Source organism: Chiloscyllium plagiosum, chromosome 27, assembly GCF_004010195.1.
Source record: "Chiloscyllium plagiosum isolate BGI_BamShark_2017 chromosome 27, ASM401019v2, whole genome shotgun sequence".
Lineage (NCBI taxonomy): Eukaryota > Metazoa > Chordata > Chondrichthyes > Orectolobiformes > Hemiscylliidae > Chiloscyllium > Chiloscyllium plagiosum.
In genome coordinates, this window is record NC_057736.1 from 7,505,517 (window position 1) to 7,530,176 (window position 24,660).

The 24,660-nt window shown below is 38.2% G+C and overlaps 1 protein-coding gene across 2 annotated transcripts in view; it reads left to right on the forward strand.

The window, feature by feature from the left end:
• Positions 1–23,838, forward strand: part of LOC122563411 (lysosomal-associated transmembrane protein 4A-like) — a 36,019-nt gene extending 12,181 nt beyond the window's left edge. Inside the window, exons 2-8 of one of the 2 annotated variants that reach the window (XM_043717151.1) lie at positions 3,531–3,639; positions 4,793–4,869; positions 7,923–8,054; positions 9,924–10,019; positions 15,996–16,094; positions 21,327–21,364; positions 21,716–21,807. In XM_043717151.1, coding sequence (XP_043573086.1) covers positions 3,531–3,639; positions 4,793–4,869; positions 7,923–8,054; positions 9,924–10,019; positions 15,996–16,094; positions 21,327–21,364; position 21,716 — 552 coding nt within the window. In that variant the 3' untranslated portion in view covers positions 21,717–21,807. Of the gene's footprint in view, positions 1–3,530; positions 3,640–4,792; positions 4,870–7,922; positions 8,055–9,923; positions 10,020–15,995; positions 16,095–21,326; positions 21,365–21,715 lie in introns of both variants that reach the window. The other variant, XM_043717150.1, reaches the window with a different exon arrangement.
• Positions 23,839–24,660: the final 822 nt, after the last annotated feature.

The window sequence follows — 24,660 nt, forward strand, 5'->3', positions numbered from 1 at the left end:
ACAACTCCTTCGACTTTCGTATCATCCGCAAACTTTCTCACCCAACCTTCTAACCCCTCTTCCAGGTCATTTATAAAAATGACAAACAGCAATGGTCCCAAAACAGATCCTTGCGGAACACCGCTAGTGATGGCACTCCAAGATGAACCTTTGCCATCAACTACTACCCTCTGTCTTCTTCCAGCCTGCCAATTCCTAATCCAAACCTCCAACTCACCCTCAATGCCATACCTCCGTATTTTTTGCAGTAGTCTACCATGGGGAACCTTATCAAACGCCTTACTAAAATCCATATACACCACATCTACCGCTTTCCCCTCGTCCACCTCCTTAGTCACCTTCTCAAAGAATTCAATAAGGTTTGTGAGGCACGACCTGCCCTTCACAAAACCATGCTGACTATCCTTGATCACATTATTCCTATCCAGATGTTCATAAATCCTATCCCTTACAATTCTCTCTAAGATTTTGCCCACAACAGAAGTGAGACTCACCGGCCTATAGTTACTATGGCTACTGGGCTAATGGTCAATTATAGTATAATTGAAGCTTATGGATAAGACCCATAAGACATAAGAGCAGAAAGTAGGGCATTCAAGCCATTGAGGCTGCTTTGCCTTTCAATCACTGCTGATTATGTTTTCAACTCTATTTTCCCACTTTCGCCCCATAACCTTTGATCCCCTTGACAATCAAGAACTTATCTGTTTTACATATACTCAATGAACCTGGTCTCTACAGCCTTCTGTGACAATGAATTCCACAGTTTTGCCACTCTCTGGCTAAAGAAATTTCTCCTTATCTCCATTCTAAGAGGTTTTTTCATTATTCTAAGGCTGTGTCCTTGGGTCCTTGTGTTCCTGCCAATGGAACATCTTCCCAACATCCACTCTGGGCAGGCCATTCAGTATTCTGTACCTTTCAATCAGACCCCCCCCCTTCTAAACTCCATCAAGTATAGTCCCTGAGTCCTTAAACATTTCTCATATGTCAAGTAAGCCTTTCATTCCTGGGATCATTCTCATGAATGTCCTCTGGACCTGCTGTAGGGCCAGTACATCTTTCCTGAGGTAGGGGGCCCAAAATTGCTCACAATACTCTAAATGTGGTCAGATCAGAGCCTTTGAAAGCCTCAGAAGCCATCTTGAGATGAATGACAACATTATATTTTCCTTCCCAACTACTGACTCAACCTCCAAGTTTACCTTAAGAGAGACCTGGACTCCCAAATCTGTTTGCACTTCTGATTTCTGAATTTTCTCTCCATTTAGAAAATAGTTCATGCCTCTGTTCTCCCTACCAAAGTGCATGACCTCACACTTTCCCACATTGTATTCATCTGCCGTTTCTTTGCCCTGTCTAAATCGTCCTTCAGCCTCCCTGCCTATTTTTGCATCATCTGCAAATTTAACCAGAATGTCCTCAGTTACTTCATCCACATCATTAAAGTGAAAAGTTGTGGTCCCAATCGATAAGGCTGATGCATCTGCTTCCTCCACTTGACCCTAGCATTACAGGTGCCAGTCTTCAACCAATTTAATTCACTCCATTTGATATCAAGAAACAGTTGGAGGCACTGGATAAATGTGGACCATGACAACATTCAAGTAATAGCACTGAAGACTGTGCTCTAGAATTAGTCACTCCCCAAGTCAAGCTCGTCCAGTACAGTTAGAATATTTGCTTTCACCCAACAGTGTGGAAAATTGTCCAGATATGTCCTGAAAATGAAAAGCAAGACAAATCCAATCCGGCTAATTACTTCCTTTCTATCATCAGTAAAGTGATGGAAGGTATCATCAGCAATGCTATCAATCACCATCTGCTCAGCAGTTACCTGCCCCATGACACCCAGTTTGGGTTCCGCCAGAGCCACTCAGCTCCTGACCAAATTTGCTTTAAATAAACAGCTGAATTCCAGAGGTAACAGTGACAGACTTTGGTACCAAGACTATATTCGACCAAGTGTGGTATCAAGGAGCCCAAGCAAAACTGGACTCATTGGGTATCAGTGGGCAAACTCTTCAGTGGTTGGAGTCATACCTGGCACATGGGAAGATAACTGTGGTTGTTGAAGGTCAGTCATCTCAGCTCCAGTACATCTCTGCAGAAGTTCCTCAGGGCAGTGTCTTTGGCCCAACCATCTTCAGCTGCTTCATCCATAACCTTCCTCCATCATAAGAGCAGAAATGGGGATATTTGCTGATGATTGCACAACGTTTAGCACCATTTGTATCTTCTCAGATGCTGAAGCAGTCCGTATTCAAATTCAACAAGATGTGGAAGTATCCAGGCTTAGGCTGGCAAGTAACATTCACATCACACACATACCACACAATGATCATCTCCAATAAGAGACAATCTAACCACCACTCCTTGATATTCAGTGGTGTTACCATCACTGATTCTCCAATTATCAACATCTTGGGTTGCCATTGACCAGAAAGTCAACTGAACTCGAAACATAAACACAATGGCTACAAGAGCAGGTCAGAGGCGAGGAATACTACGGCGAGTAACTCTCCTCCTGACTCCCCAAAGCCTGTCTGTTGTCTGCAAAGCACAAGTCTGAACTGTAATGAAATAAGCTCAGTTGCCTGGGTGAGTGTAACTCCAACTCAAGGTTTACACCATCCAGGACAAAGCAGCCCATTTGATTGGCACTACATTTACAAACATCCACTCCCTCCACCACTGATGTTCAGTAACAGCACTATGTACTACTTACAAGATGCACTGCAGAAATCCACCTTAAGATCCTTAGCACTACTCCCATCTTGAAGGACAAGGGCAGCAGATACATAACAACACCACCATCTGCAAGTTTCCCTCAAAGCGATTCACTATCCTGACTGCCGTTCTTTCATTGTCACTGGGTCAATGTCCTGGAATTCCGATTCTAAGGGCATTGTGGACCAACCCACAGCACATAGACTTCAGCCATTCAAGAAGGCAGCTCACCAACAACTTCTCAAGGGTAACAAAAATGTTGGCCAGCTAGCGATGCCCACATCCCACAAGTGAATTAAAAAAATAGAAATGTGCTAACCTCTTCCCCTGGACTGAGGCAATGAAGAAAAAATATCAGTAGTAATTCCTAGCAAGATTTTCATGAAATAGTGTTCTGACCTACAGTTAACAGTTCAAAGCAGGTAACAAAACCAAAGTCTAATTCATGGACATGACAATTCTTGTTTGAAATGAACATCATACTAATTTCAAGCTACCGAATTCAAAGTTTTACTTACTACTTTCAGCTGATAAAGGAGCCTCAAGTTCTACAGTGTAATTAAAGCAAATGTGATAGTTATTTTTCACCAGACAAAATGACACCGAGACAGCTACTGTGACAGTTAACAGCTTGCTTTTAAAATTTAATCTTAGTTACCATACTTAATTTTAACTGGACTATTTGAGAGTAAACCTGAAATAGTACTTAAAAGCAAAATAGGAAATTTGATTTATCAAATTCTTGCACACTATTACTAAGTGTATTTAATAATAGCAAGATGCTTTTTTTTATTTTACAGGTTGCTTGGACTGTAATGGCTGGATTTGAGCTGGTACGGTTGTTCAGGCCAGATTCAAGGGTAGATGTTTCTATGATTGGTATTCATCTTGAAGGTGTCTTTCACGGAGGTAGGTGAATATTTTAGATGTTAAGAAAAGAACATTTAATGATTTTTAGGTTAGAAAATCTGCAGTGCACCAAAATGGTGCATACACAGCCAATTTATGTTGATGCTGTACAACATAGAATCCATAGAATCCCTACAATGTGGAGGCAGGCCAATGGCCCAAAAAGTCCACACCGACCCTCCTTGGACTAACCCACCCAGACCCATTCCCTCTATCCTATATTTACCCCTGATTAATGCATCTATCCTAAACATCCCTGAACACAATGGGCGATTTAGCACAGTCAGTTCACCTAACCTGCTTACCTTTGGTCTGAGAGAGGAGACCGGAGCACCCGGCGCAGACCTGGGGAGAATGTGCAAACTCCACACAGACAGTCACCGGAACTGGAACTGAACCCGGGTCCCTGGTGCTGTGACGCAGCAGTGCTAACCACTGAGCCACCGTGCACCCTGAGACCATGATAAGCAGTCTTGCATTTTAAAGTCATATGTTAGATTCAAAGGCTTTAGTAGACCACCTTCTGTTTCTACAATCCTATATTTCTCAGCCTCTGCGCTGCAGAGAAAACAGCCCCAGCTTATTCGGCCTCTCCCTACAGCTCAAATCCTCCAACCTTGGCAACATCTTCAGAAATCTTTTCTGAACCCTTTCAAGTTTCACAACATCCTATCAGGAGGTGAAGAGGAGAAATGTACATTTTGGAAGAGGGCAAGGGCAACTCTTGTGAAAGTGACTGACTTGCCTTTGACAGTTGCTTTTCAGCTAAATGAAGATTGGTATCCCTTTTGATCATGAATATTGGTTTTGATGTTCATATCTAGATTAAATTTTGTTCAGCGTCTTAGATTTTAACTATTCTGTTGACCTCCAAGAAGAAGAAAGTCAAGAATGTCCTGGTTGTTAACGAAGTTGGAAAAATATTTGAAAATTTATTCGAATAAAACTTTAGTTCTCAGCCTGGCTATTATCAAAATACAGGTTAAATATATTCTAATGGAAAGGGGTTTGATTTTGAATAGCGAAACAGTATGTCTGCCACTTGTCATTGCTGGACAGTCTCATATTTTATTTGAATAATTGTCCCAACAATTCTGCTATTTGTATCTATTTTCCATATCATTAATGTGTGAAAATATACTATGTCTTTCAGCGGACACTTTTACATCTTTTATCTTTGACGTTTTCATGACTGCTATCAGTGGCTTAGGAGTTTATGGAATTATTAAGGTAAGATCTCTCATTTTATATTAAAGTTAGGCATCTATCTGCATAAAAATATTCATTTAAATTGCATTAAGTTACCAATCTTTTTATATTGCATTTTTTCTAATTTGTGCATCTTTTCTGAGATTGTCAATCTGAATTCATGCATCATTTTGTCAACCAACTTGACACCACCTTGAATTTGTCATGTAACGGAATCTGGTACATTTTCTAAATGTCTATTTTTTAGCTTTCTTGGCCAGATTTTCTAAAAAAGCTCCAAGCATTTTTTTTATGTGGGATTAATAGGCTGCTTTGAACATGTGAAAAAAATGCCACTGATGTTCCAACTGCAAGAAGTTGACCTTTAAATGTTTATCTGAACGTACACAGAGCTTCATTTTACCCAAGTACAAACCAAGTATGGAGCACTACCTCCGTGTGCAGGCTGTATTAAATTATTATTAATACAGCTGCAGAAGTCCTGCATTACACTTCCCTGCAATTTTCATCCAAATTGGTCCACAAAAGTACTCTGAAATTGCATCTCTTTGCCTCTGAGCACAGCACCATGCCAAAATCTCACCTTTCTCAGTGTTTTCCCTCTGTAGCCTGTGAAAAGCTGGTGTTGTTATAGTGTGTAATGGAATAAATTTAAGTAATTAAATAGAAGTAGATTTACAGGGAAAGAACAGATAGGCTTTACAATGCTTGATAAGAATTTTGTTGCCACCGTTACCTGGGATTTGAACCCCTGGCAATAGTGCAGCCCTCTTTTCATTGTTTCCAAATTCTTGAATGGCTTACCCCTCTCTATTTTTCTAATCTCCTCCAGCCCTACTTACACTCCTCTATTGTGGACCTCTGATTTATAATTTCTCCACCATTGGCCATTCTTTCAGTGCTGAAGCCCTAAGCTGTCTCCACCTATTCCTTTTCCTTCTTCAAGACAGTCCTTAAAATCTAATTCTTCTACCCAGGTATTTTCTCTTACCATATTTTGTTTGATAACACTGCTATGAAGTGCCTGGGTTACTTTACTCTTAAAGATGCAAAATAAATAAATGAGCTGTACCCCTTCTGAATTCAAAATGAAAGCTGACTGTTAGGTTTTTATTATATGAATGGTCTTCAAGTGAATGGAATGAAAACTTATGGGATTAGAAGGACAAAGGCATAATGGATACAAAATTGACTGAGGTGCAGAAATCAAAATATAATTGTGAATGTTATTTTTCAAATTAAAAGAAATATACACATAATATCCAGAAGTTGATATTAGGTCTGTTCTTTTTGATATGTATTAATGAAATGGACTTGAGTATCCAAGTTGTACTTTCAATATTTATGCTGATTTAAAACAAAATCTCGAATATAGTGAACAGTGGGGTGCCCATTGGTGAAATGGGCAAACGTGGCAGATTTAAATTTTAATGTAAGCAAGCATGAAATAATATGTTTTTGAAGGAAGAATGATGAGAAGTAATTTGAATCAAGTTCCACACTTTAAAAAGAATGGAGGAACAGAAGCACATGGAAATATGTAATGAAATATTTGAAGGTGATAGTGCAAGTTGAGAAGGCTGTTAAGACATATATGAGCTCTGTGGCTTTGTTGATAATCAAATAGGTTACAGAAATAAGGAGATTCTTGAAAAAAATGTTAGGAGATTGTTTAGGACTTACCTGGAACATTGAGTTCATTTCTGGACTTTCAGAAAGATGTCAAGTTCCTTGAAAGGATGCAGAAAAGATTTACTAAATCAGCTGTTGAGATAGGAAGAGATTGTTGTGGATCACCTTGCAGAAGATAAAGAAATTTCATAGAGTTGATCATGAATGAATGAATAAATTGTTCGAGTTAGTTTGGAAAAGCTGTTTCTCGTGACAGAATAGTCAGTAAACAAAGAACAAAAACGTGACAGGTAGAGTAACTCCGGACAACAAGAAACATGTGCTACCTGAAGAGCTGATGGAAACTGAATCAGCAGCAACATTGAAAAGAGAATGAGACATGAAAGGGAAGAAAGAATCTATGGGTTAAGTGCAGGGAAGTGGGACAAGTTAGCTAGCTTCTTCAAAGTCAAAAGGTATGGCACTGGAAAAGTACAGCTGGTTCAGGCAGCATCTGAGGAGGAGAGTTGACGTTTCGTGCATAAGCTCATCATTAGTAATCATTCCTGATGAAGAGCTTATGCTCAAAACGTTGACTGTCCTGCTCTTCTAATGCTGCCTCCCTGGCTGTGCTTTTCCAGCACTGCACTTTTTGACTCTGATCTCCAGCATCTGCAGTCCTTATTTTCTCCGGGCTTTTTCAAAGAGCCATCACAATCACGATAGGTCAAGTGGACTCCTAATTATTATTAGTTTGTGGAATTAATGTTGAATTAAAATGTCTGTTTGTTGCCCATATCTGTTATAATTTTTTTTAATGTGGAAACCATATTGGTCTGTTTCCAGTCTTCTCTTACCTTAATGCCCAAAAATCCTTCAGTGATAGTCAAGTGAATCACAATTCTGTACTGGAATCTCTTTCATCAATATTGAATAAATACAACCTATCCCGAGGGATTTTAATGTTTTGAACAGATTAAAGCTTCTATCTTTTTTCAAATAGCTGTTGAATTTACTTGCAATATCTCAGGCATGTTGCCCATAAACTAACTTGGCAAAATCTTGGAGAAAGTATTAATATATTTACTGTTTATCACTCTTGCCTTGATTTCACAGGAGGGGGCAGGCACCCAGCGACAAAATTGACAGGGCCCCAATTGATTAAATCTTTCCAGAGTCTTGCCTGGCACCTGAATGGATTGAATAACTGCCACATAGGCGAAGTGTGGAATCTGGGATGATAATCAATGGTAGTCAGTACGGAAAAGAAACTTTGTTTGCAGCTGTGGGATAGGGGAGCGAGAAATACCAACACAATGTAGAAGAAATGTACTCCATGAAATATAAAGACATTTTCAATCAGTTATTTCACTTTTTAAATTTCCCAATCATTCAACAAAAATATATCGGGAAATAGCACTTCTATTGATCAGTTTTGTTTCCTTTTTTTTTCCTTGGCATAGTACTTTCCAGATTTTCTGATTCCATTTATATGCTACCTGGTAGTTGACTTCTTCATCTATTGCATAGAAGTAGTTGGCATCTATGTTGATCTTCCAGATTATATTCACGCAAAACATTATATTCAAAATGTGGTAAGTAGCTATTTCTAAGGTTCTTGGATTTTCCATTTTGAAAGTGAACAGTTTTTGTCTTTTTGCCTCTCGATTTTCTTTGTATGTGTGTTGTTTGCTAAAGAAGAAATTGATAATAGCGATTCTCTTACTTTGGGTATTGTTCCCAACCCCTTTGGAAGTCTGTTTCTATTAACCCTTCCTCACAAGAAAATCTACTGTCATCTCATTATCTTCTCAAACTACTATGTCATCCCGATGTGTTATTGCCTGCTAAGTACATGTCCACCTTTCCTACAATTTGTTTGTACGTCTCCAATCACTTTATGTTGTCACTACAATAATGAACTGGCCCAAGTAAAAGTCAAATTACACCATCTGTCATTGTAACCTTGAGTGTGGTTGACCATGTCAACCACCTATAATAGCTTTATGCTCAGTAGGAATGCCTTTGCCTGATTCTACTTCCAAATATCCTACTAGAAATAGATATCTAATTGGAATTTCTTGAAATAACTCCTATTCCCACTCCATACCATTAACAGTAGAGTCTCTAAGGTGCTATCCTTGGCAACGTTCTATTTCTCATTTACTTGCTATTCATTTTGCAACATCATCCAAAAAGTGTCATCTGCTTCCCTATACAGTCTTTAATTTGTATTGGCAGCATTCTGGCCGAATATCCAACCTGATATAAGCAGTAGCTTCTACTAATTAAACACTAAAAGATTGAAGCCATTGACTGAATGTGATGCAAATGCCAATTCCTTACCTCTGATTCTGGTCTTCTCTTCTCTGGTCACTGTTATGGGTTGATTGAAGTGTTAGGAACGTGGACGTCCTGTTTGAGCCTTTGACCCCATAACCTGTTCATCACAAAGACTGCTGAGTTATATCTCCATCCCTATGTCAATTACCCTGTTGAAACCATAAGACCAAAAGATATCAGAATAGAAACAGGCTATTTGATACAATGGGTCTGTGTTGGCATTCATTGTGACTGATGTGATCATCTTCAACTCCACTTTCTTGCCTTTTCGCAAACTGTGATTCCTTTACTGATTCCTACTGTCTCAGGCTCGAGTCTGCATAATAACCTCGCCTCACCACCAATCTTGATTAAAGTAAATTACTTACAGTGTGGAAACAGGCCCTTCGGCCCAACAAGTTCACACTGATCCTCCAAAGAGCAACCCACCCAGACCTGTTCCCCTACATTTACCCCTTCACCTAACACTGCGGGCAATTTAGCATGGCCAATTCACCTAACCTGCACATTTATGGACTGTGAGAGGAAACCCATGCAGACACAGGGAGAATGTGCAAACTCTACATAGACAGTTGCCTGAGGTGGGAATTGAACACGGGTCTCTGGCGCTGCGAGGCAGTAGTGCTAACCACTGTGCTAACGTGCCACCATTGTGGCAAAGAATTCCATAGATTCACTGCCCTCTGCCGGAAACATACCCATCTCATTTCTATCTTTAATGGGTGACTCCTTTATTCAAAGATTATTCCCTCTGCTCTAAAACGCTCTTAGAAGGTGAAATAATTTCCGTGCAACTACCCTGTCTAGCTCCCTAAGAATCCTGCATGCTTCAGTAAGGTCACTCTCATTCTTCTAAACTTCAATGAGTACAAGCCCAACTCACTCAACTTCTCCTCATTAAAAAATCCCTCCATATATGGACTCAACTTAGTGAACCATCTCTAGACTGCCTCCAATGTCAGTATGCATTCACGGTATTTCAGGTATAATCTGACTAGTGTCTTGTATAGTTTTAATGATGGGAAGTCAGCAATGTTTTGTAATGCTCTTTTTTTTATTTCTTTTTATGATTTATATTGCTTGGTTTGTACTTCTGATTAAGTGATAATTTTCCTGCCAAGTTTTATTTCCCAGAACGAGACAGTCTGATTGAGCCAGGCTCCACTAAAGCCATGATTGCATTCACGTTTCTGTTTCTATGCGTTTTGTGTTTGAAGGTAAGAAATACAGCTGTTGTTGAATGTCAAATTTATATTAGTATCTAAAATAGCAGCCATGAAGTATGACCTGTTGTTTGTCTGGAATTGATATGATTTGGGCATCAGAGCTGTTATATTTGCTACTTGAGATTCCCAAATAAATCTACTGTGTTTAGTCCATTCAAATTGATCTATGGTCATAAAATAAGAGATCTATTAAAATTGGTCAGTGAAGTACTTAAGTAAAACAAAAATGAATCCTTAATATTGAATTATGTATCCCTATTTCTAGACAGATTTATAGGAACAAGCAAAGTAGTTCAGGAAAATTTGCCAAAAAGGAAAGAATGACAGGCAAACATATTACAATTAGAACATTTTTAACAGGAAGACAAGGTGTTAGTGTTATTCATTTTACAGACTGAACCTCTGAAAGCAAATTCAGTGATTCAGATAAGGTAGTTAGGAGGGTTAGTAATCTGTCTTGTCTAGTACATATTCCGAATTGCAGGAAGAAGAATCCATTCTATCACAAACTTATCAAAGTGTTATAGTAATAGAGAGGAAGACAGAGATAGAAGAGCAAGTATGTCAGATGGTAAGAGCAGTGGAAGAGTGAGAGTTAAGTAATGTGCAATGCAAAACTTCTACAATCTGACCAGCCAAAACAAAAATACAGAGCAATTAGACAATGTAAACTTGTATTTAGAGAGAAATCCTCCAATTTTTCTATTAATGTTAACTTGGGAACCATAAGAAAATATAGAGGTAGGAAGTAAGTACTATATTAGTCAAGAATGTTGAGGATGTAGGGGGATCTGTAGCAATAAAATGGGATTATAGTTGCAGGGGATTTTAACTTTTTTAGTATTAACTGGGATTACCTTAGTATGAAAGGATTAGATGGGGTGGAGTTTAAGTGCATCCAGATTAATAAGGAGGAAGTATTAAATATTTAGCAGGTATAAAGTTGCATAAATCCTCAGTGCCTGATCAGATGTATTCCAGGCTGCCATAGGAGGTGAAGAAAGAGATTGCTGGGCCCTGGCAGAGATATTTAGTGCTTTGCTAGCCACCAATGAAGTGCCAGTTGACTAGAGGACAGCTGATGTGGTTTCTTTTTTTTTTCTTTCTTTTCGTTTTTTTCTTTTCTTGCCCGCGTGGCCAGTGACAAGCACTGCCCTTCACAGCAAGGGACAGTGCTGTGTGATCAAAACAGGTGCTTGCGGTTTATTTTTTTTTTTTTCTTCTTTTTTTTGTTGGAGGGAGTCCGCCTGGTTTTATTTATTTATTTATTTATATATTTTTTTTTTAACCCCCACACTACCACCTAAGTGCAGTAGTGCTTATTTTTTCCCCAGAACCCATGGTGTGTGTGTGCAGGTGTGAGACACAGTGAAAGACAAAGTGCACGAATCTTTATTCAATTTCCACCACCAGGAAGATAGGAAAACACCCGGGTGGCCAGTGACAAACACTGCCCTGATGTGGTTTCTTTGTTCAAGAAGGGCAGCAGGGATAGGTCAGGTAATTACAGACCAGTTAGTCTGATATCAGTGATAGGGGAACCATTGGTTCTGAGGGACAGGATTAAACAACACTTGAAATGCAGGGATTGATCAGGAATAGTCAGCACGGATTTGTTAGAGGGACATCCTATCTGACAAATTTCTGTTTTTTGAAAAGTTAACTAAATGGGGTTAGTGCTGTTGATGTTGAGTTGACCTGAGTAAAATGTTTGACAAGGCGTTGGTTGCTCCAGCCAGAGCTCATCCATTCCACCCATTCTTTTTTTATCTCCATTTTTTTCTTCCCTTCTGTGATTTTCTTTTCTTGTGTCTTCTCGGAGTCTTGGCATCGGACACCCAGCCTCTGAAGTCAGCAGCCCCAAGTGGAGACATCAGCGGCCTGGTGTGAAACGGGGGCTGTGGCCCATTGCAGAACATGGCAGCAGCCAGCAGTCAGACCACGTGGAAGCCCCCTACACTGGTCTGCTGTGGAGAGCCCTTGGAGAGAGACTGTGATATTTTTCCTTTTAACTTGCTTGTTTTTCTGACCTGTGGTTATATTGTGTATAGCTGCAATGTAACTTTCTTTCTTCTTTTTGCTATTCTGTAACTATGGATTGTACCTAAGTACTCTGTATCTATGATGACACCAAGAGCATATTGGTGACATTGTTACAGTGTAACTAATCTGGAACTGAAGAAGTTGTACCTAGGTACTTTTGTACCTCAGATGGTGCTATAAGTGGCAACTTACCAACTTTTCACTGTACTCGTTCAAGTACATGTGACAATAAAACTCATTCATTCATTCATTCAAGGTCCCACATGGAAGAGTGGTCCAAAAGGTAAGAGCCTATGGGGTCCAACACAAGTTGGCAAACTGTTGCAAAATTGACTTGCTAATAGGAGGCACGGTTTGGTGGAGGGATGTATTTGTGATTGAAAGACTGACCAGCAATGTACCACAGGAATCAGTGCTGGGACCTTCGCTGATATTTATATACGTTGTTGACTTGGATGTGAATGTAGAATGTGTAAATTTGCAGATGACACGAAAATTGCTGATGTTGATAGGAGGATGGACTCAGGCTACAGTCTGATATTGATCTGATAGTAAATTGGGCAGAGCAATGGCAGATGGAATTTAATTCTATTAAGAAACATGTTGGGAATTGTAAGATGGGAAGGCTATACACAATGAATGGTAGGACCCTCGGCAGTACTGAGGAACAAATGGACCTTTGATGTATAAGTCCATAGATCTCTGAAAGTGTTATCACAGGTAGACAAGATAGTGTAGAAGACATATTGGTCACTCACCTTTGTTAGCAGGGGTGTAGAATATGGGAGCAAAGAAGTCTTGATGGAACTTTATAAAACATTGGTTAGGTCACAGATGGAATATTGTGTGCAGTTCTGATTGCCACACTTTTGGAAGGGCATGATTGCACTGGAGAGTGTGCAGAGAGATTCACAAGGTTGTTGCCTGGGATGACAAGACTTCGTTCTAAGGAAAGACTGGATTTGTTTTCCTTCGAGCAAAGGAGGCTGAGGGTGAATCTGATTGAGGTATACAAAATTGAGAGGCAGAGACAGATTAGATCGTGAGAATCTTTTCTGCATACAGATGTTTCTTAAGACCAGAGGGCATAAGTTTAACACATGGGATAAATGGTTTAGAGGAGATCTAAGAAAAAGATTTTTCATCCAGAGGGTGGTAGAAATATGGAACATGCTGCCTGAGAGGGTCGTGGAGGCAGGTACTTTCCCAACATATAAGAAGCATCTGGATGAGCATTTAAAATGCCAATCCATAGTAGGCTATGGACCAAATGCAGGAAATGGAATTAGTGGAGTTTGGTGTTGGTTGGTTGGCATGGACATGGGCCGAAATGCATGTTTCTATGCTGTATGACACTGACTTCAAGGAGGGAGCAGAGTGTAATGTATCCAAATTTGCTGATTAAAAAGTACATGAGAATATATGTTGTGATGAGGACATTAGGAATCTGCAAGGGGATGTGAACAGGTTGAGTGAATAGTTGAATGCTTGGCAGATGGAATTTAAATTAGGAACATCCGTGGTCATTTGGGAATAAGAATCAATTATTTATACAGAGAAAGACTCCAAAAATGTGCAATGCAGAAGGATATGTGTGTTTTTGTGCATGAATCTCAAAATTAGCATGCTTTCTGTTTTTAATGCAAGGGGTTTAAGTTTAAAATTAGCGTAGTCTTGTTACAGGAGAAAGTGAGGACTGCAGATGCTGGAGATCAGAGCTTAAAAGTGTGATGCTGGAAAAGCGCAGCAGGTCAGACAGCATCAAAGGAACAGGAGAATCGACGTTTCGGGCATAAGCCCTTCTTCAGGAAGTCTGAATGTAGTCCAGAGTCCATGCGGGATCAGTCAGTTCCGTAGACAGGTGCTGAGGAAGGAGATGTGGCTGTGGTAGCGAGTCTGTTTGAGGACGTGGCTGTGGTAGCGAGTCTGTTTGAATATTCCAGTCAGCCCCTTAAACCTGTCCCACCATTCAATAATTGTAGTCTTGTTACAACTGTACAAGGTGTTAATGACACTGCACTTTGAATATTGTGTATAGTTTTTGATCCTGTATTTAAGAGAGGATATATTGGCATTGGTAGCACTTCAAAAGAGTTCACTAGGCTAATGCCTGGGATGAAGGAATTGACTTATCAAGAATGGCTAAATAAGTTAGTCCTTTATTCATTGTTTAGAAGAATGAGTGCTGGTCTAATTGAATCATAACAAGAAGGGGCTTGAGAGGATAGACGTTGAGAAGATGTTTCGTTCATGGGGAGTCTCAAACTAAAGGACATAGTTTCAGAATAAAAGTCCCTAAAAATTGAGATGCAAAGATTTTTTTTTCTCCCAGAAGGTGGTGAATATCTGGAATTCTTTACCCCAGAGAGTTATGGAGACTAAATTACTGGAAGTATTTAAAGAAGAAGTAGATTTTTAAAATATCAAGAGTTGAGGCCTATAAGAAGTTGACACTAAAGAGGAATTGAAGCCTGGGACAGTTCAGCCATATTATTGAATGGTGGGGCAGGTTTAAGGGGCTGAGTGGCATATTCCTGCTCCTATTTCTTATGTTCATGTATTCTCCAAAGATTTCTTGTGAAAACAGAAAAACATGATGTGGTCAATATGTACGTTATCAAAAGTGCAATTATGCAGGAATAGTTTAAGTATATAAAAGGAAAGATAAATGGTAAAAGTGTTGCATAAACTATGTGTGAGGATAATTGAATGTAATTCTCTTGTCTCTTATGTCTTATTGTATATACCATATTTACCTTGTCATGAAATGCATTAACAAATAGCATTTCATTTCCTTTTTTCCCAAGGATGGTGAATGTATGCAAACCTTTTCTTTTGGATTACAAACTGAAAAATGGAAGTTGGTCTGTTGTATAACTAAACGTTGTAGGCAAGTTTTGCACCTTGAAGATTAAGTGAAATTGTGTGGTGTATGTTTACTTGCACAAGACTGTTATTTTTTTGGAGAAAATGAGGACTGCAGGTGCTGCAGATCAGAGTCAAAGCGTGTGGTGCAGGAAAAGCACAGCCGGTCAGGCAGCATCCAAGGAGCAGGAGAGTTGACATTTTGAGCATAAGCTCTTCCAAATAAAAATCTTATTTTTGAAACGTTGACTCTCCTGCTCCTCAGATGCTGCCTGACCGGATGTGCTTTTCCTGCATCACACTTTTTGACTCGGTTACTTTTTGAACAGTGAGATGTTAGAGTGACACCAGGAATATTTGTAGTTTGGTTAAAACTTAATGACAGTCTTGGGATTGGTCCAGTTGTAGTTTGCTGCAGAACTATGAGTGCAGTGCATTCAGATGTCCAGAAGCTTGCAAAAAAAAGTACCCCTTACTGTTGTTGAGTGAAAAAGACAGAACTTGAAGACTCTACAAATAAATAGTTCTAATACAAGGAAAGACTCTGGACCACCTGATCAGCTGTTGGGTCAAAAATCATCCATTATTGTGCAAACAAGATTGCATCATCATCATTTAAAAGAAAATCAAAAGAATTATGAGAAACAACTCAGCACATTCTGGATTTTTGAATGACAGTTTGTTTTTTCTTTTTGTATTTTTCCCTATTTTATCACTTCCTTCAAACTGTACAATGCCATTTATTTACAGTATATCTATGAAGGAACAGACAGGTGAAAGGGGGACTAAAATTCAAAATAAATACAACAGTCATAAACCCCAATAGATTTCACTCTTGGCTTTCCAATCTAAACAAATATCAGTGTAAACTAACAACTTTGAGGAACTGTAATATTTTACCCTTAGCAATTATGTACATCATTTAATTTGCAACATGGCATTTGTGCTACTTAAAATGGTGTAAATATTTAGTCAGAATCCTGATATCCAGGATCTAACATGAAAAATATTTAAATAATAGCTTTATCTTCTCACAATCCTTTCTATTTTTGTCTGTAGTCTTTCTTCATCTACTCTACATGGAATTGCTTCAAGTTTATTAAGGAATTGGAACAGGAGAGCAGCTTAGTTGACACTCTTCTTAATCTTCGTTCTCGGGTAAGAGTTGGCTATCACAGCCTAATGATTTTGCGGTGGGGAGTAAAAAGATGAGTATATCAGATATGTTTTCATCCTTCGTTTGTGTATGATCAGTAGATGTGCATCCTAATATGGCCACTTGAGTTCCCTCAACAGATATGCATAACATTTAACAATATACTCTCGTTGGCAGCTGAAGGTATGGGGTTGAGTGTGAATCCATGTCTATGGCACAGCAGATTAATTGAATTATTTTGAATTTCTCTGCTCAGCTTCATGAATTGATTTGTATACAGCCTTGTTATTAAATTGTTTGTATCACTGATTTATTTTAGCACATTGCTATCATGGCTGATGTATTGCATGGATATTTAAAGTCACAGATGTAGAATAAGGAAACAGACTCTTTGGTCAATTCGTGCATGTTGACCAGATATTCTACTTTAATCTAATTCCAGTTAGCAGCATTTGGCTCATATGCCTTTAAACCCTTCCTATTTCTATTTATATACCCATCCAGATGCCTTTTAAATATTGTAATTGTACCAGCCTCCATCACCAACTCTGGCAGCTCATTCTATACTCTCTGTGTGAAAAGGTTGCCTCTTAGATCCCTTTTAAATCTTTTCCCCTCTCACCTTAAACCTATGCTGTCTTGTTTTGGACTCCCCTACCCTGTGGAAAAGACATTGACTATTTACCCTATCCACGCCCCTCATGATTTTATAAACTTCTACAAGGTCACCCCTCAGCCTCCAAAGCTTCAGGAAAAATAGCCCCAGCCTATTCAGCCTCTCCCTATAGCTCAAACTCTCCAACCTTGGCAACATCCTTGTAAATCTCTTCTGAACCTTTGAAGTTTAACAACATCTTTCTGATAGTGTTCCTATTTCAAGATGTCCTGTAAATATTTAAAAATTAAAGCTTGTTGGATGCTTATGCTAGTTACGAAACATTAGTAAAGCACCATGTTGATTAATATAAATTTATATTGCCACCATTATCTTCAACCTCATTTTGCTTGACATCCTCTTCTATCTCAGCAGTGTGGTTTATATATTCTAAAATTTCAGGCTTTCATGTGCAGAAGGCCAACTAATAAGCATAGAAGGGTGACCTGTTGAATGAAATGAAATCAATGAAGCTTATATAATCAATACTGCATCCTCCACTTATTTGATTTGTATAAACATAGAGAATTGGAGCAAGAATAAGCTATTTGGCCTATTGAGCCTACTTTGCCATTCAGCATGATTATGGCTGAACTTCAGTCCAAAATGGCCTACCTTGTATCCTGAGGCCAAGACCTCTTGCTCTGCACTCTGATCAAGAAAAACATCTTCCATGGATCTATCTATCCAGCCCTGTCAGAATTTTATACTTTTCAATGAGATTCCCTTCTCATTCTTCTAAACACCAGCAAATGCAGGCCCAGTCAAGCCAATCTCTATGCGTATGATCAACATGCCATCCCAGAAATCAATCTGAGGACCCTTTATCGAACTCCTTTTATGGCAAGTGTATCTTCTCCTCTATAAGGAGGTCAATACTATACATAATACTCAGGGTACAGTCTTACCAAAGCCCTGTAAAGCTACAGTAAAACTTCCTTTTTCCTGTACTCAAACTTTCTTGCAGTGAAGATCAATATACCATTTGCTTTCCTAACTGCTTACTGTACCTGCTTCCTTGCTTTCAATGACTGGTGTACAAGGATACCCAGGTTCATTTATACAAAAAAAAGAACTGCAGATGCTGAAAATCTGAAACAAAAACCAAAATAGCTGGAGAAACTCAGTAGGTCTGGCTGCATCTGTGGAGAGAAAGCAGAATTAGCATTTGGGTCATTTGATCCTTCTTCAGAACCTTTGCATTCATGCTTACAACCTCAGTTCTGAAGAAGGATCACTGAACCCTAAAATGTTAACTCTGCTTTCTCTCCCTAGATGCTGCCAGACCTGCTGAGTGTCTCCAGCTATTTCTGTTTTGGTTCCCTTTATCAATATTTACAAATAATTGAAATTTAAATAATATTCTGCCGTGGATATGCATTAGGTTATTCACATTATATTGAAAATGCAATTCATTTTAGACCATTCAACTTGTCTAATCACTTGAAGCCTCTTTACATTCTCAATCCTACTCTAGTTTTGTCTCATCTACAAAGTTAAAAATATTTCTTTGGATTACTTCACTCAAATTTATGTGTATTGTGAATAGCTAGGGGCAAACACTGATCCCTGCAATACCTTATTTGTCATTGCCTTCCACTGAAAATGACCCACTTATTCCTCTCTCTGTTTCGTGTCTGCTAACCAATTTTCAATCTGTCAGTTTATTCCACCAATCTCAAATGCTTTGATGTTGTACACTAACTTCTTATGTAGGGCTTTATCAAAAGCTTTCTGAAAATCCAAATATGCCATATTCACAAGTTCTCCCTAATTTATTCTACTACTTATGACCTCAAAATAACAAACTTGATTTCCCTTTCATAAGCTTCGTCAGGTTTATGTAATCCATTTGGTATATTCTGTTTTAATTTCCTTTTATAATAAATTCCAGAATTTTCCCTATCACTGATGTTAGGCTAACCAGTCTGTAATTCCCAGTTTTCTCCCTTTTTTAAATAGTGAGGTTGTATTTACCACCCTTCAATGGCTGTATCAGAATTTATAATATTTTGGAAGGTGACAACCAACATATCTACAATTTCTATGGCCATCTCCTTTAGTACCCAGAGTTGTAGGTTGTGGTGCTGGAAAAGCACAGCAGGTCGGACAACATCCGAGGAGCAGGAGAATTGACATTTTGGATGTAAGTCCTTCATCAGGATGTTGATTAAATGATCAGAATGTGAGAATGACAGAACAATGATATGTCTAACTGTCAAACTGGAAAGAACAGATGATCTCACTGGAGTGGAGGCAGTGTGAGAGAACATGGTGACAGAGAATGCAACAAGTAAAGCTAAAAAAAGGGGAAGAAATAGGAGTTTATTCACAATCTGAAGGTGTTGAATCAAAATTAAGTCCAGAAGGTTGTAAAGTCCCTAGTCTGAAGATGAGATGTTGTTCCTGCAGTTTGCGCTGTGACTCGCTGGAACATTGCAGCATGCCGAAAGCAGACAAGTGGGCAATCGAGCAAGATGCTATGTTAAAATGATCAGCTATAGGAAGGTCGCGGTCATGCTTGCGCACGGACTGAAGATGATCTGCAAAGTGGTCACCCAGTGCAATGTGCTTTTGATTTCTCCAGCGTAGAATAGGCCACTCCTCAGCCCATTGGCCCAATTTATCAGGATCTCTTTGGAATCTTAGATAACCTTCTTCCCTGTGCACTCTTGTTCACCTTTGTTGAATTCTTAACTACTCCCCGTTCTCAGGCTTTCTACTTTTTTTTTATACAACTTCATATAATTCCTCTTTGAATCTAATAACATTGGTATTTTCTTTCTTTAGCCATGGTTAAGCTAGTTTCCCTGTTACATTCCTTTCAGAGAAAAGAACATATCATTGGGTTAGTAACCATTGTCTATCCATTGTAATGCCCTTTTATGAAGTTATGCAGGCTATCTCAACCAGTTCACTTCTCATAGATTTATAGTTTGTTTTCTTTAGATTTAGGACTCTAGTGTCAGATTGTATACTACATGTTCTGTGCCAGTGAAGAATTCTATAATGTTAAGGTCATTTCTTCCAAAATACATAGAACAAAATTATTAAGTAACCCATTCTCTTTGCATAAAACCAAATCTAGGATAGCCTTTTCTTCAGTTGGTTCCTCAGTGTACTGGTCTGAAAAAAATCTACCTTGCACACAATTCAGCATTTCATTCACTACAGCATTATTGCTAATGTGATTTGGCTAGTCTGTAGGCAGATTGAAGTCACCCATGACTTATGGGTCATAAATCTACAAGCGCATGAGGGGTGAGTATTTTGAAATATGACAACCAACATATCTACAATTTGAATGATGCCCAGAGTTGTAGATTATTAGGGTCAAAATGTGTGGCAGGTACTTGGGAACACCACCATCTGCAAGTTTCCCTCCAACCCACTCACCACTCTGATTTGGAAATATACCGCCATTCCTTCACAATGGTTGGGGCACAATCCTGGAACTCTCTCCCTACCGGCATTGTGGGTCAACCCACAGCAAATGGACTGCAGCGATTCAAGAAGGCAGCTCACCACCACCACCTTGAGCAAATAGGGCTGGGCTATCAATGCTAGCCAGCGACGCTCAAGTCCCACAAATGAATTTTGAAAAATGTTGGTTGTGACACACTGGGCAATTTCATAAAAGGGCATTACATGGAGAGGCAATTGTTACTATTGTCCCCTCATCCACCCCAAATGCATACAATGCAACAATTATACATTCCTTTCAGAGAAAAGAACTTAACAGAAAAAGTGGCCTAACTGAGACTTATGAAAGAAATTTAATGATATTATTAGATTGGTACTGTATCACCCATGTTGAGTGCATCACTAATTTCCTGTTTAATGCCATTCTGTATGTTATCATGACTATTTCGAGACCAGTTGACCAATGTTTTCTGCCCTTGATTGCTCCTTAACTCCAATGGACTGATTTCACACCTTGGTTTTCCATGTTGATATCCTTTCTCATTATTGCATTGATTTCATCTTTCACTAACAATACCACCATGTATTAATTGTCTCTGGTTTTCAAATTATATTTTATGTCACACCTTTGAGAGATTGTTATGTATTTATGGGTTATTACTGACAGTGGAAAATTAAGGCAATGCAAGTACCTCTCATCTATATTTCCCCCTCACCATCACAAACCTATCCCTTCACATTAATCTCGAAGATGCTATTTTTTCCTTGGTAATTTATTGAAATGACCATCTGTCAGAATCACCTTTAGCAGATCTAATACACTTGCAGCTTGAGGTACAAGTTGCTGTATAGTGATCAGGAAAAATCATCGCTCACTTTCACTTCACGCACCCCCCCCCTCAACCTTTCAAGCCTGCAAAAGTGTAATGATATTGAAGTTCTGACATGCCTGCACTATAATATTGATTTCTTTAACTTAAGGGAAATTTGTGATGACATCTAAGAAACTTTGTCTTGGATTTGTTCAATGTCAAAATGTGTACGTAGGCTAGGTTTAAATTACATATGTCAGGCATGAGAGTAGAATTCCTTAAGGCATCAGCTTCCGCCTTGAATATTAAAATTGTTTCTCTTCTCTTTTGGGTTTTCCAAATAGGAAAAATTTCCGCAGGAAGATAAACCAAAAACTCAATAGTGAGTATAGTTTAGTACAGAGAGCTTTAATTCTCTTAATCATTTGTAAATAAGAAAATGCCAATAAATATGAATCTAAGACAGATCTGTAATTGTTGATGAAATACTATACCTGTTTATTTGTGCTACTCAAGATCCGTTTGCTTCATGCTCCTTTTAAAACTAGAACATACCATAAGTATAATGTTATTGTTATTCCTTCTGGTTCTTTTTTGAACTAGAGAGATATTTTAACAACCATTTTTAAATTCCATTCTCTTATGTACTTCAGTGAATTAAAATATTTTCTGATTGATTTGAACTGTATTATTTAATAACATTATGTAATGAAGAACTTAATTTTGCAACCAGACTCCGCCACCAGCATATGAAGACATTATGAAGTTGCCATTATATGAGGAGGTTGTAGATGCACTGGAAGAATTGCCACACAAGAAGTCTCCACCATCGTTTACACCAAATTAACATACAGTGACCAAATGTGAACATGTCTGTTCAGTACATATTTTAATATTAGCATACAATATAGTGTTAAGAACATGCTGCAATTTATAGGGTCCTGTTTCCACTTTTTTGGCAGTTCAGTGAATTTTATAATTGTTATGCTTATTATTTTTGAGGAGTTTTGTTTTGGTTGAGTAAAGTGAAAATCATACAGTCAAAATATACCAAAGTGAGGGGATTTCAGGTTCAGATGGTTATCATTTGTAGTATATGTTAAATTTCTAATACTGGCTCTAATAACTATTGGTGGCAATACTTGTGTTTTGGAATTGACACATTGTGAGTATGTTTCAGTAGTATTGATGGGTATTGCATTGAACCATTAGGCAATAGACTAGATTTTCTGTAAAAGAAACAGAAAATATTAGAAATGCTTAGAGCATGGCTAGATTTTCTACTCCATCCCAACATTCCTAGACTAATGAGTGCATCTCCTTTGAAAATCCATCAATAGGTCATTAGGAATGAATTTTAGATAGATGATAGCTACACACCTTTAGTTAGATTGGTTTTTAAAATAAAAAATAGCAAACATTTGCTTCACAAAGGTACAGTGCTCAAAGGTATATTTGCCAACTTTAAAAAAATCATCTCCCATCATGTTTTATTTACCTGATAGATGTATTTTAAGAGCTTTACTGACACTAAAGTGTGCTTTTAACAGTCATCAGATGATGTTCAACTCTGAAACTGCTTCCTAATGGTTTGGAGGCTGAACATAAGCATTGTAATTTCAGGCTAATTCCAGAATCCTTAAGGTTTTAACAATTTCTTTTCACAATTAACCATTATTTCATGGCAGCTAGAAATACTGGAAAAGCACACATAACCTCTCTAATATTATGACACTGAGCATTCATATGTCTCCAATACAGCCACTCTTCAGTCAACAAATGTATAAGTTGATTAGACGACTTTGCAGAATGGTTGTATATATCAACTGAAGGTGATTCAATGGGGTTTGACTGTGGAAGATTCAAGCTTCATTGGATTTTTGTCAAGTGCAAAATGAGCTATTAGTATTCCAACTAAGATGCATCAGGACAAAACCTATTTATCAGGTTTCTGAATGAGCCCCTTATGAATAGTTCCTATCAAACACATTCTGATTACTTAACTGAAGGTAAACCACATTTAAAAATATTTTAATACCTTACTGGCAGTGGAAAAGCTCATCATATGTTTGAACAAGACTGAAATTAAGATTGGATGAAAAATATTTACTCTGTAAGCTAAAGATCAACAAATTAAAATTGTGCTGTCTTCTAATGACTGGTCTAAATGTTGCTTCAGAGTGATTTATTTTAAGCTAAATTTTGGTGCGGGGTAGGGTGGATGGGGTTGAAAATGTTTTCTTTACAGAATTTTTAGTGGAATTATAAATGAGTTCTTAATATGTTTTCTAAAAAAAAAGCAAGAAATTCTGCTCCCTAGGTCGAGTTAGTCAAATCCATATAAAGTATTTTCTTTCAAAAAGTAACCAATTGACTTTGTTCTTATCCATTTGAAAGGACAATGTATGAAAGCTTTATAAACATGTTTAATGTTTGTCAGTTTATGACCATTGTATGTTCACTGTTGCATTTTGAGGTATGTGATAGGTAAGAGGTATTGGTATTGTCTGTTCCTAGTTGCTATTTAATGCTAACTCAGCATTTTCTTTTTCCTCTATTACTGCATTCCACAGTACCTGCAGTTGAGTCCATTATAAAATTCCAGTTACCTGTGGTATATAAACCATTTGAAAGGTGATTTCAATACTAGCTGCTTGCGTTCCTTAAAATCTACAGCTTGTGAGAACAAGATATAAAGCATTAAAATTGTTGAGACCTCAAAGACTCATTTAAGTGTACTTTTTTTTAATTTGAGAAATAGAAATGCAACAATCATAATATAATCTTTACTTGTATTTTTGAAAATTCACTTAACATTTTGAAATCTGTGCTACGTTTTAGCTAAACTGTGGCAAATGCAACTACCCTCACATTTGTGTGCAATCAGTAACATTAGTTCGAAAGCTGGTTCTGCTTATGTTAAATTGAGATTTTTTCATAAATAAAATGCACAAATAATAGCTTTCTGTGGAGTTGTTCAAAAATCTAAATTGTTGGAAACTTTAAGCTATTGTCCAATGTGAGATCCTTGTACAAAAATGCATGTTAATTTATAGCTTTTGGAGCTCTTACCAATACCATCATATCTAGTATCTGAACAAACATTTAGTCGCTGGTAAAGTCCCTAAACCAAAGAAGAAAATGCTTAAAGAATTATTAGCAACCTGAGAGCATTTCCACCTACATCTGTTTAAATCATTATTTTACAGACACAGTATCGTGGAGGTTCTGCTATAGGTGCCATCAGTGATCTGGATGCAAGTTGAGTTTAAAATTATTCTAGTTTTGACAAGTATTTACTTCTCCTAAATTTCTGCTTAATTATTTGCATATTAGTGAACATGTGCCATGAATCAATGCTTTATACATTTTTTTCAAATTTGCTTGAAAACATATAGCTGAATATACTTGAATGGTAAATGCCTCTTGCCATAACTGAAAATGTGTTGCTGGAAGAGCGCAGCAGGTCAGGCAGCATCCATGGAGCAGGAGAATCGACGTTTCGGGCATGAGCCCTTCTTCAGGAATGAGGAAAGTGTGCCAAGCAGGCTAAGATAAAAGGTAGGGAGGAGGGACTTGGGGGAGAGGCATTGGAAATGCGATAGGTGGAAGGAGGTTAGGGTGAGGGGCCGCCTACTTGCAGAATGTTTCAGAGAACACCTCGGGGACACCCGGACC